This window comes from Petaurus breviceps, unplaced genomic scaffold (genome assembly GCF_028583685.1).
Source record: "Petaurus breviceps papuanus isolate PSGF00001 unplaced genomic scaffold, PetGlider_PUasm1.0 90734, whole genome shotgun sequence".
Classification (NCBI taxonomy): Eukaryota; Metazoa; Chordata; class Mammalia; order Diprotodontia; family Petauridae; genus Petaurus; species Petaurus breviceps.
This window is the reverse complement of record NW_027187327.1, coordinates 12,529,075-12,542,826: the sequence shown is the minus strand read 5'-3', so window position 1 is coordinate 12,542,826 and position 13,752 is coordinate 12,529,075. Positions and strand designations below refer to the sequence as shown.

The window sequence follows — 13,752 nt, the reverse complement described above, 5'->3', positions numbered from 1 at the left end:
TAGCACAGAGCCTGGCCTGTGACAGGAGTTTAATAAATGTTTACTGACTGGCTAACTATTCTTAAGCGTGTCTTTTTGATTCTTATGAAAATTACAAAAATTTTTTGATTCTTACAGAGAAGTAAAATCAACAGATGGATGAAAGGAAACAAATATTATAAAAATAAGGTCATCAGTTTCTTCTAGTGTACTGTGACCTGACCTTTGCAACAAAGAAAATACTTAGAATAAAATTATTTTTTAGTAATTTATAAAACTATCAGGTGTTCCCTTATTAATTCCCACTTCAATAGTATTTGGACAAGTACCTGTTGCCTGTTTGCCCATATTCAAGAGTGTCCAAGTGTGGAGAAAATTTTTCTCCTTGATGGTCTAGGGTTTTGATTTCTGATCTGCAGACTGGCACCTCTCCATAAACAAGTCATAGTACATAAACCAATTGCAGAGTACAGAAAGCTGATATGATAATGCACCAGCTCTCCTGGAAACAGCAATATTAGCAACAATAATAAAAAGCAAGTATTAAATAACATTCCTTTTAAAAGCTGATGTTGCCAACATTTATCTCCTTGGACATATCTACAGTGGAACTATATGAATGCTTCTCAAACAGATCAATGTGCACTATAGCAAAGTACCAGAAGTTATTTTTAGCCTATGTTCAAAATAGTATCAAACTAAAACTGTCACAGGTAGACTTGCTATGCAAGAGGTTCTGTCTGCTACATCAGAAGGGTGATTCTGAAGGTAAAACCTGAAGGTGACAACCTTTATGGGACTTGTAGGTTAAAAAGAAATCCTATTACCAAATTGTGCTTAGCTTTTTACCCAAGATTTGCACTTATCCGACTGACATTGGTTATTCTGCTTTAAAATTATTTTATCAAAACCACTTTTTTTTTTTTGAAAAATTAAAAAGCTAAACACCTACCGTTCTATTGTGAAAGTCTCCTATGGGAGCAGAATGTTCTGGGCATGCCTCAGAAGTTGTGTTTCTTTCCATACTTTTATTTGAGTCTATCATATCCACTAATGCTACACTTAGATTCACACGTAAGGCATAGAGGATGAAGAATCCAAAAAAGGCTATTATTGCTAAGTTGTAACGAGTAGAACAGCATGTAGGAACTGAAAGAAAAAATGAGTTAAAAGTACAGTTAAGCACAAAGCACCTAAAAATAACAAATATAAGTACATTCAAAGTAATTTTAAAATAATTCCATTATTTACAAACAACAAAACAAAACACAAACTACCTTGTAGTATCATGACATGTCAGGAATATATATTTAATTTTAAAATCTAAATAAACTATACTTACTGTATTTTTACATCTGATATTTAAGTCAACTCCGTAGGTACAGCATTATATACTTCTAGATCTTATGGGAGTGTGATTTTTAAAAAAAGAATTAGATCTGTGATTTCATCTGTGCTGGGAATTCCTGAGGAAGAAATGCCTACCAATGCAGACAAGCAGTTCTGCAAGATTGGTTGTGGCACTGAGAGGTTAAACGACCTGCCCACCTTTCACAAACCAGGGTGTGTCAAAGACAACTTACCAAGTTAGTTCTTTATCTATTGATTACATCGATTCAAAGACTTTAGAAATCATCTAGTCCATACCCTTTAATTTACAGATGAAGAAAATCAGGCCTCATAAAGTTAGGTGACTTGCCCAAGGACAAGTAGTAAATGGCAGAGCTGGGACCTGATACCCACTTTGTCCTCTCAGGAGTGTGATGTGGATGCCATTAATCCTTGGCTGCATTTAGAGGGACATACTATTAAGAACTACAGTAGAAAGATAGTATGATATAGTGCAGCTGTCAAGATTGGAAAACTTGGGTTCCAGTCCTACTTCTGATACAAACTGTTATTTTGTTTAAAGTTAATATATTTAAAGATAAATTGCAAATAATTTGATGACAATAGTTCTATGTATGATCTCACTTTTAAAACTTTATTTGAATATTGTTTTTGTTATTAATTTAACTTAAAAAAAATTCAACAAACATTTACTGAGCAACAGCCACATATAAGGCACTGTGTTAAGACTATGGGGATGGGTGGGGCGGAGCCAAGATGGTGGAGTAGAAGCAGGACTTCCCCGATGCTCCGGTTTCCACCTTCCCCAATCCATGTAAAAAGGGGACTCTAAACAAATTCTGAAGCTGCAGAACTCACAAAATGACAGAGAGAAGCTAACCTACGGCCAGCGCAGTGCTCTGGGAGAGGAGCCCAGCCCTACACCGAGGTTTTAGCTCCAGGGTGGGCCTGACCAGCCGCTGGCCAGAGGGACTCCAGATCAGCAGCAGCTGTGGCCGTTTCCAGATTTATCAACACATAGATGCAAAGAGCAAAGTGAGAGGTCAGTGCAGTCTGGACTTTGGGACTAGTAAGTGGGAGTGTGTGGCTTTTGCCCCCAGGGTGAGAAGCTGCTGAGACTAAGGCACAGCCAGCCAGTGCCTCGAGGCCTGCACCAGTCTGAGGGGTAATTGCTCTTGCTTTAACCTGCTTGGATCTGGATTGCAGTCTAGGGTGGAGGTCCTGGGGTGTGTGTCCAGCTTGCCAGAGCGTGTGGAGACCTCAGAGAGGACACCCATCTAATATCTCTGGCAGCTGAGAAAACCCCAGCATTTGGGATGAAAGCTCCCCTGTCTGGTGGCAGAGTCCTACTGTGGAAAAAAGCCCAGGGGTCAAGTGACTGAGGGGTGACATGACCAGGCAAAGGAAACAAAGCATACAGAAGATTCCAACATTAGATTCCTATTTTGGGACAAAAAGGAGCAAAGCATGGAACAGGAGGAAGACAGTGAAAATATGAGCTGGTTACGGGCCATAGAGGACCTTAAGAAGCAGATAAGAGAAGTGGAGGAAAAATTGGGAAGAGAAATGAGAACAATGCAAGAAAATTATGAAATGAGAGTCAACAGCCTGACTGAGGAAAATCAAACCTTAAAAAATAGACTAACTCAAATGTCAAAAGAGGCTCAAAAAGGCAATGAGGAGAAGAATGCCTTAAAAAGCCAAATTTGCCAGGTGGAAAAAGAAAATCAAAAGCTCACTGAGGAGAATCATTGCTTCAGAATTAGATTGGAGCAAATGGAAGCTAATGACTTTATGAGAAATCAAGATGCTGTTAAACAGATCCAAACAAATGAAAGAATAGAATTCAATATGAAATATCTCATGGGAAAAACCACTGACCTGGAAAAGAGATCCAGGAGAGATAATTTAAAAATTATTGGACTACCTGAAAGCCATGATCAAAGTAAGAACCTAGAAATCATCCTCCAGGAAGTTCTCAAAGAAAACTGCCCTGATGTTTTAGAACCAGAGGGTAAAATAGAGGTTGAAAGAATCCACTGATCACCTCCTGAAAAAGATCCCCAAAAGAAAACTCCTAGGAATATTATAGCCAGGTTCCGGAATTTCCAGATTAAGGAGAGAATATTACAAGCAGCCAGGAAGAAACAATTTGAATATTGTGGAAACACAATCAGGATAATCCAGGATCTGGCAGCTTCTACACTGAGGGATCGAAGGGCTTGGAATATGATATTCCGGAGGTCCAAGGAGCTGGGATTAAAACCAAGAGTCACCTACCCAACAAAACTGAGTATCATGTTTCAGGGGAAAATATGGTCATTCAGTGGAATAGAGGACTTTCAAGCATTCTTGCTGAAAAAACCAGAGTTGAATAGAAAATTTGACATTCAGATACAAGAAGCAAGAGAAGCATGAGAAGGTAAACAGGGAAAAGAAATCATAAGGAAGTTATCAAAGTTGAACTATTAACATTCCTACATGGAAAAACAATAATTGTAACTTATGAAACTTTTCTCAGTAGTTGAAGGGAATAGAAATATATATATATATATATATATATGTCTATATATGAGGGTATATGGGCATATGAATACATATGTGAATGTGTGTATATATGTTTAGAGGTATACAGAGATAGAGGGCACAGGACCAATTTAACAGGAAGGGATGATACTTAAAAGGTGAAATTAAGAGGTGAGAGAGGAATATAATGAGAGGAGATGGGGAGAGACAGAATGGGGTAAACTATCTCATATAGAAGAGGCAAAGGAAAATGGTTACAATGGAGGGGAAGAATAGGAAGGCAAAAGGGAATGGGTCAACCTTATTCCTATTGAATTTGGCTTGAGGAGGGAATGAAATACACACTAAATAGGGTATCTCACCCTCCAGGAGAGTAGGGGGATGTAATGGGAATGCAGATTTGGAAGATCTTCCCTGCCCCTAGGCTAAAGTGCACCTGAAGCCTGGGGTGGGAGGCTTGTTTTTCAGTAGATACTTTTTGATTGGCCAGTGGATCCAAAAGGTTGTTACATTCTCTGAGCCAGGAGAAGGCTATATAAGCCCTGATGTGTAGCTTTGTTTTGGGACTCACTTTGAGAAGTGTTCTGTGATTTGATCTGAATTCTGGGAAGCCATTGTTGAGAGTCCCCAGGCTTTGAAAAACCCAGATGTGGAAACCCAGATGTTGACTGGGTATGGATGTAATGGTTGGACAGTTTGGAAATCTGTCTACTTGATCTGTTTCTGTCTTGATAATTCTGCCTGTATACTTTGAAGTTCGGGGTGCTGACCTTTTCCCCTGAACAAGGTAAACGATATATGTCTGACTGATTAAAGTAAGCTTGTTAACCCATTTTGAGTTGCTTTCCTTTAACAAAGCAGATCCAAGAACCTGTATGGGCAGCAAATCCTGAGGACGCGCTTGGGGTGCTTGCTGCTACAGGGGGGAAGGGGATGAGAGTGGGGATGATGGAAGGGAGGGCAGACTGGGGGGGAAGGGAAGTTGGAAGCACCCACTTTTGAAAAGAGATGGGATCAAAGTAGAGAATAGAATAAGTGGGAGGTGGGATAGAAAGGAGGGAAATATAGTCAGTTTTTCACAATATATCTACTATGTTATTATTTTGCATTAGCCACACATGTACAATCTCTACTGAACTGCTTATCTTCCCAGTAAGGGTGGGTGACAAGGGAGAAAGGGAATGAATCTGGAATTCAAAGTTTTAAAATCAAATATTTAAATATATATATATATATATACTATTATTAATACTATTTTACATGTAATTGGGAAATAAGATATACAGGCACTGGGGCATAGAGATCCACTGGAAAAGTCGAAAGGGGTATGGGAGAAAATATGGGAGAGAGCAGATTGGAGGAGGGGATATCCTGTGGGACTGCTATTTTGGGGTGGTAGGTAGGGGGAAAATGGGGAGAAAATTTGTAACTCAAAAATCTGGTGGAAATGAATGATGTTAATCAGAAAAAAAAAGACTATGGGGATGGTTACAAAAAAGAGTAAGATTCAGCGCTTTAAGAATTTACTAGCAGGGGAGAAAAGAATGAATAACTAATATGAATAAATGAATATTTGTGTTTAGTAAATGAATAACTAATAAAAAGTAAAATATTTATTAAGGTAAAAATTTTTATACTAAAAAGTTCACATTTACTTGACTGAGTCATTATAAATATCTATTGTTGAAATATAGTAATATGATATGATATAATATATGAACATTCATATTCTCTACTTTCATTTGATTCACAAAACATTTAGTGTTTCTCAAAGCTTCTTAGCATAACTACTTACTCTTCTCCTCCATAGTCACAGAAATGGGGTACCCCTATTCCTTACCATGATTAATTCCTCTGTGCCTCTCTTGTACCTTCCACAAGACAGCATGTTTGGGTCTCTCCAACACTAAAGAAGCCTTCTCTTATTCTAGTAATCTCTTCTCATCTTCACTACTAACTTTAGTGAAGAAAAGATGTCAGTATCCAGTGTCTATTTGCTCCCTGACCAATTCCCTCCATACTGACATCACAACAATCTTTCCTACCCATAAATCTGATGTCTCTACCCAAAAATCTTGGTGACTTCCTACTGCATACAAGTAAAAGCAAAACTTTCTCTTCAATCCACTTTACACTGTGACTTCTTCCTATCTTTCCCATCTTATATTCCTCTCCTCTACATTACAAACTGGTCTGCTTTCTAATTTCTGAATAGCCTATGTGACATGGTGCCTTTATTCACATATTCTCTACGTCTGACATTCATAATCCACTTTGTCATATGCTTAATTTTCTACATTTTCTAATTCAAATGCTACCTTCTCTATAGAGCCCTTCCTGCATCCTCGATCCCTCAAAGATTTTCACCCAAGTACCACACTGTATTTTGTTTTGTAACTCTATTGTACTTATCACAAAATTTTTGTATCACAGTTACTTGTGCTTGTATCTTTTTTACCCACTAGACTATCACCTCTCGGAAGGCAGGTTTTTCTCCCTTCCTCAAGCCAAGTGCTCTGCATGGGGTGGGTACTTTATATTTGTTGAACAAATCATAAATTACAGTGAAGGCCCAAAGTCTCCCTCTCTGTCACATGTCAACATGTATGTTGTCAGATGACAGAATTCTGGAGAGAAAGGGTATTACTGTAAAAACTTAAGTGAATTATATAAACTTAAGTGAGTTATAAGGGACCTGCTGGTAATCATTCCTTTATCTGTGAGAGAAGACCAGGGTGACAAGACTAAGAAAGTTCCATAGGCATTCTGCTGGATAACAAAGGGATAAGCAATTTAAACCATGAGTACCACCAAATAGCAGTATAACTGTGGTACTCTAGCATTTGTCTGGGGCAGCTAGATGGCTCAATGGATAGGGTGCCAGCCCTGGAATCAGGAGGACTTGAGCTCAAATCCAGCTTCAGAAACTTACTAGCTGTTTGCCTCTGGGCAATTTACTTGAACCTGTTTGCCTTAATTCCTCATCTGTAAAATGAGAAGGAAATAGAAAACCATTACAGTATCTTTGCAAAGAAAACCACACGTGGGTGTCGTGGGTTTCACAGACTAAACTAGTATTTGTTATCATATGTCTCTTTGCTTTCTACCTCCTTAATTAGCTTTGGTTTTATTCTTTTTTTTTCTTTTACTTCCTGCTTTTACTTTTGGAGATCAAAGTGACTTGATTAAGATCACTTTAGATAGTATGCAGGAAATTGAACTAGGGATTACTTTAACAATAAAAGATGACCATAATGTTGTTCAGTCATATCTGACTCCCTGACCTCATTGGCGTTTTCTTGGCTAAGATACTGGAGTGGATTTCTTTCTCTAGCTTTACAGATGAGGAATCTGAGTAAAACAGGGTTAAGTGACTTGCCCAGGGTCACACTAGTAAGCTTCTTTTCACTTTGCCACTTAGCTGCCTACTGATGATACTAGCTAACATTTAAATGGCATCTTATTTGTACCAAGCACTGTGGCAAGTGCTTTACAATTATTATCTCTTTTGATCCTCACGACAAACCTGAGAGATAGGTGATATTATGGTCTTCATTTTACAGCTGAGTAAACTAAGGCTTGGTTAAGAGACTTGGCCAAGGTCACAAGCTAGTTTCAGAGAACTCCTTCTTTACTTTAATCACAGGCTGTTGGGGAGGGCAGAATGAAAATCTCTGAGAGCCTCCCTCGCTACATAAATTCAAAACGCAGCAACATTATATAATACATTTCCCCACAATTTTAAAGAATTCAAAATTCCCCTAAATGTATGTAGTACATTTATATGTGCCCCTCCCCCAAATTTTAAGTGCTCCAATGTAGCACTATGTTCCCCCCCCCCCAAATTAGCTGCCTGACCACGACCATCCTTTCGCAGACAGAAAAAGGAAGAGGAGCAACAATAGATTCTATCCTAGGGTCACGAGACTACCCTAAGTGCCTGGGGACAGGACTTCCACCTCAGCCCGGGAACAGATGGAATCTTGGGGGCCAACGGAGCTCTCTGGGGCGTAGTGCTTGCCCCACTCCTGCCCCGCACCGGGGGTACCAAAGCCGGCCCCACCTCCATCCCAGCGGGAACGGTCAGGTTCAAGTCCTGCAGCTCCAGTCCCACTCGCGCCAGCCGTACAGGGAGGCGCACTCGAGGCTGGGGCGCTTCCTGGGAAAGGAGGTGGGGGGACGGAGGTAAAGGGCGTGTGTGTGACTCCGTGGGGTAAGGGGCCCTTGCAGCCCCGCTTCATCCTCTCCTCCCGGCCTCCCCATCTCCGTCACATCCCGGTTGAGGAGAGGGGGCTTTGGCGGGGTCTCTACCCCGGCCTTGCAGCCCCGCTCACCTGGGCCGCCCCGCGGGGGCTTCTGCAGTAAGGGGGTGTTGTGCAACGCATCCTCGGACTCGCTGTCGGTGAGGCAGCCCTCCGTGGATCTCATGATGTCTCAGGGAGAAAAGGGTGGAATGTGACTCTTGCGAGCCGGTGCCTCGGAGCCCACAGACAGACACATCAGCTGCCGGGCACTCGCCCCGCCCCACCCCGCCTCTGCCCTCCCCTGCAGGCTCCTCCTCCCGCCCCTATCCGGATGCCGAGTCGCCAGGCTGAAGCCCAGCAGCAGAATTGCCACCGTAGTCCCCTGCCGCCATCTTGGGAACGGGCACTTCCTTGGGGAAGGTACCACGGTGGAGTCCCACAACGGCCGCCATATTAAGTATGGGCACGGCCTCAGGAGGGCTGAAGGCGGACCCTCCCCCCCCCTACTAGGCCGCCATCTTAGGTGTGGGCATTGTCCCGAGTGTTGACAAAACCTCTTTCCAAGCTTTCTCCAGCTGTCAAGGAAGAGGAATCACGTTGTCCTTTTACTTATCTCTCTGACTTTTGCACTTAGTCATCTGCTCCCACGCGTTTTCCTTGGAGGGGCCTCATCTTAATCTCTTTCTGTCTCTCAAAAATCTTAACAGTACCTGGCACATTTTGTTGTTCAGTCGGTTCAGTCGTATCTGACTCTTCTTGACCCCATTTGGGGTTTTCTCGGCAAAGATACAGTAGCGGTTTGCCATTTCCTTCTCCAGCTCATTTTAGAGATGAGGAAACTGAGGCAGAGTTAAGTGACTTGGCCAGGGTCACACAGCTACTAAGTGTCTGGGGCCACGTTCGAACTCCGGGATGATGAGTCTTCCTGACTCCAGGCCTGGTACTCTATCCACTTCCACTCAGCTTCCAGTCAATGTTTATTGATTGATTAAAAAAGTTAATGACCCCATTACTGTTTGCAACAAAGCATTGGGACTCCCTTCTCCTCTTTGAAAAGGGAATGGCAATATTTGATTTAACTCCCACGGCCAGCACCTGTACAGCCCTGACCTAGGTGACAGTAGCCACAAAAAGACAGTCAGTTTACAATCCATCCCGAGCAGACAGCGAGGTCCTACATAGGTATATATACAATAAGGGTGTTTGGAGAGGGGGACGTGGGAGGATGGGGGAAACTCAGGAAAGGCCTCAATGAGAAAGTGGCATTTGAGCCACCTGTTGAAGGAAAGTAGAGATAGCTGTGAGGAAAGTGCCCTATGCTAATATAAATATATGTAATATAAATATTTAGTTATTATAAATATATAATATAATAAATATATGCATATTTTTATGTATATTCACTTATTTATCTTTATATATATAAATGTACTACATACATTTAGGCATTTTTAACTCTTTAAAATTGTGATAAAATATATTATGTTGCTGCATTTTGAATTTATGTAGTGAGGATCTCAAAGATTTTCTAAAGATTTCATTCTACCCTCCCTAAAGGCCCATGATTAAAGTAAAGAAGCAGTTCCCTGAAATTAGCTGTGTGACCTTGGTCAAGTCTCTTAACCGAGACCTACCTTAGTTTACCCAGCTGTAAAATGAGGACCATGATATCACTTCTCTCTCAGGTTTTTTGTGAGAATCAAAAGAGATAATAGTTGTAAAGCTCTTAGTTTTGTGAGATATTGTTGCTCCACTATAACCACTCTCAAGGAGTTTTGGGAGGGAAGTTTACCTGTAAGTGAAATGATAATAACTGAAATTTACTTAGGCTTTAAAGTTTACAAAAGACTTTACATATTTTATCTTCAACAACACTATGTTAGAGCAAGCCTACAGTTATATCTCTTCACAATAATCCTATAAAGAAAATACTAGAGCTAGTATTATCTCCTTACTACAGATAGGCTATGTGGTTTAGTGGGAATGAGGAAGATCTGGGTTCATGGATCTGCCTCTAACATATGGATTCTTAACTTTTTTTGTATTCTTTAATCAACTAGCATTTATTAAACCCTTACAGTGTGCAAGACTGGGAATACAAACAATGGCAAAAAATAGACCCTGTCCTCAAGGAGCTCCTGATCTGATGGAGGAATCAATATACAAACAACTACTTACAAGTGAGATATATCCAGGATAAATTGGGAGTAATCTCAGAGGAAAGGCACTTGGATTAAGAAGGACTGGGAAGGGCTTTTTGCCAAAGGTAGGGAGAGTGTTCCAAACTTGGGGAACAGCCAGTGGAAATGCTTGGAGGCCAGAGGTAGAGTGTAATGTTCCAGGAACCTGACCAGAGAGGACCATGGTCAGTGGTTTGAAGAGTGAGTGGGAGTAAAGTAATAAGACCAAGAACTCCTTTGCCCCTTTGGTGGTCTGTTAAAGCCTATAGACCCCTTCTCAGAATAATATTTTTAAAATACATAAGACTACAAAGAAAACCAACTATATTGGAGTATAAACAATTATTGTTATCATCTTTATTTATGCAGCTAGGTGGTACATTGGATATAGTATTGGGTCTGGAGTCAGGAAGACCAGAGTTCAAGTTTGGCCTCAGACACTTCCCATCTGTGGTACTTCCCTAACCCACATAACCTCTGTTTGTCTCAGTTTCCTCTTCTGCAAGATGAAGATAATAATAGCACCTACTTTCCAGAGATGTAGTGAGGATAAAATGAGATAATAATTGTAAAGAGCTTAGTACAGTACCTGGCACATAGTAAGCACTATATAAATTTATATTATTATTATTTTGATTGGTGGAGGGAATGTGATATTACTTAGCTTAGTTTGTGTATTATGCCTCTGTATTTGAGAGTGAATTGATATGAGTGGTTTGATCACTCTAAGAAATCTAGGGTCCAGTCTTTTGAGGAAGAAAGGCAGACATGCTCTCTTCTTATACATTTAGTTTTTACATCATATTCATTTCCAAATATTTTCTTCCTCTTTCCCCTTATAGAGAGCCATCTGTTGTAAAAAAGAAGAGAAAAAAAATTCACCAAAACTATAAAAAAAAACCAACTGTAAAAAAATTTTCATCTACTGTAATCCCCTGTCTCTCTACAATGAAAGTAGGAAAGTACATCTTTTTCACTTCTTCAGAACCATCTTTGATCATTATAATTACAGTATTCAATTTCTTTTTTTTTTGGTCCTTTCTATTTACATTGTTGTCATTTTAACATTTTTTTTTGCTGGCTCTACTTTCTCTACTTTGCATCATAGGATCATAGATTTAGAACTGAAATTCATATACATCTTCCTAGCCTTCTCTGAATTTTTCACATTTATTGATTCTCAATACTCAATAATATTTGATTACATTCATGTACCACAATTTATCTAGCCACACTCCAGTTGATGGGCATCTACTTTATTTCCAGATCTTTGATACAGAAAAAAAATAGTGCTAATGTGAATATTTAGGTATATATGGGGCCTTTACTTCTGACTTAAACTTCTTTGGGATACATATCTTGCCATGGAATCTCTAGATGAAGAATATGGACATTTTTGTGACTTAAAAAATATAATTAGAATGTAATGGAACATTATTGTACTATAAGAAATTATGAGTAGGCAGACTTCAGAAAAACCTGAAAAGACTTGAATGAACTGATGCTGAGTTAAATGAGCAGAACCAGGAGAACACTGTACATAGAAACAGCCACAATGTGTGATGACTAACTTTTATCGACTTATCTCTTCTTAGCAATGCAAGGATCCAAGACAACTCCAAAGGACTCATAATGGAAAATGTTGTCCACATCCAGAAAAAGAACTATGGAATCTGAATGCAGATTGAAGCATATTATTAGCTCTCTCTCTCTCTTTTTCTTTGTTTCTTCTTTCTCATGGTTTCTCCCATTCTTCTTCACAACATGACTAATGTGAAAATAGGTTCAATATGAATGTATATGTAGAGGCTATATCAAATTACATGCTGTCTTGGAGTGAGGGGAGGAGAGAGATGGGGACAAAATGAAGCACTTGTATGTCATTGAACATTTAACACAAGGTAGTTAACTTTGCCTTAACAAAAGAAGGATGTGACATAAGGATTCAGCAGCACTTAACTTCTCTGGAAATGGCTTCCCTGGTTTCCACATGGAAACTGATCTGATCATCAAGGTAGGATATGGATATTCATCCGGTCTTCAGAAATCTATGAAATTGGAGGGACCTTGACTTCTCATGGGTCAAACATTTTCTGCCCTTAGATGACCAGGAATCTGTGTAAGAGGAGGCTCTGTAGGGGACTAATCTATACTCTTTACTTCTGGCTGAATGTCTTCTGCCAGGGCCTACTCTTAAGAGTTCAGATCTGACCCTTTTATGTGGTTTTGGTTGGCAAAATTGTTTGGTATTTCAGCCTCCTTGCATCTGTTGCCTAGACTCTTGGGTATGGTGGTTGTGATCTATGGCCTGGTACTGTTACCTCCTGTTTGGTCATTCACATAAGATTCCTTACTCTAAACCACAGCCTGGGCAATTGACCCTGCCTATCACTTCTGCTCTCCCTTGCCCCCCACGATATATCCAGCCAATATTTCCCTACCCCACAATATTTCTGGGCAAGACAAACTCTTCTATAACTGGCCTCCTGTACTATCTCTCTTTTGGCCTTCTAGCTTGGAGAGTCTCCCACATGTCCACTAGAGAGCTCCATGCTCTACCCTCCAAAACTTATTCTTTTTTTTTTGCCTCAATCTGGCTTCTCTGTTCTTGGCTGATTGACTTGAAACATATTCTACTAGCAGATTTCCATTGTCTTCTTCCTTTGGTTATGAAATTTTCTTACTTATATCTTATTTAACAAACCCACAGATGATAAATAAAAGCAAACATTCCATTGCTAGCAACATTCATTCAGTTAGCAAAAAATCCATTGAGAATACTTAATTGATGAAAGATTGAAAGATCCTTTTGAAAAGACTTTAGCCAAATTATTTGGACCAAGAATTTACACATTTAATTTCTCTAGAGGGAGAGATACAGATGCCGGCCTTTTCAGGGACAGAGACATTTTTATATGCTTTGTTCTTCATTCTGAGTTTCCCCTAACTTTTCAAAAGAGACACGAGATGCACAAATTTAAAGACATCTCCATCCTGAATGTTCATACAGATTATTTGTGTCTGACTTGTGGTAGAACCTTTTGAGCTCATATTGGTCTGGTCAATTGCAGTTGGACACACTGTACATTAAATCCAACATCATATCATTTTGATCCTCTTCAAGCATGAAGGATAAACATCAACAAAACTTTCAAAGTTGGATATTTGGTACTGACCTTACCTATAGGATCTGTCCTCAAAGCTCACAGAACCGACAAGAGTCCAAGTTCAGCTCTGTCCCTATAATTGGGTACTTTTTTCCCCCTGGGAACCAAAGTGTTAGCTCCATTCCCCCTTGCTGAGTGTCTGCTAATCTTGAGATTGGCCATTCTCAGACTGGAGGGTCTGTTGACCAGTTTTGGTCAAGTAGTCCAGAATAAGCAGGAAGATCTCTTGAGGAAGAGGCCAGGCACTTCTGGGGATGATCCTTATGATTCCAAGATCACACACCCTTTTATGGTGAAGTATCTACT

The 13,752-nt window shown here is 40.0% G+C and overlaps 1 protein-coding gene across 1 annotated transcript in view; it reads right to left on the bottom strand.

The window, feature by feature from the left end:
• Positions 1-8,410, bottom strand: part of SLC17A5 (solute carrier family 17 member 5) — a 62,211-nt gene extending 53,801 nt beyond the window's left edge. Inside the window, exons 1-2 of the mRNA XM_069067025.1 lie at positions 8,190-8,410; positions 932-1,128 (exon numbers count right to left, since the gene is read on the bottom strand). Of these exons, the coding sequence (XP_068923126.1) occupies positions 932-1,128; positions 8,190-8,283 (291 nt within the window). The 5' untranslated portion in view covers positions 8,284-8,410. The remainder of the gene's footprint in view (positions 1-931; positions 1,129-8,189) is intronic.
• Positions 8,411-13,752: the final 5,342 nt, after the last annotated feature.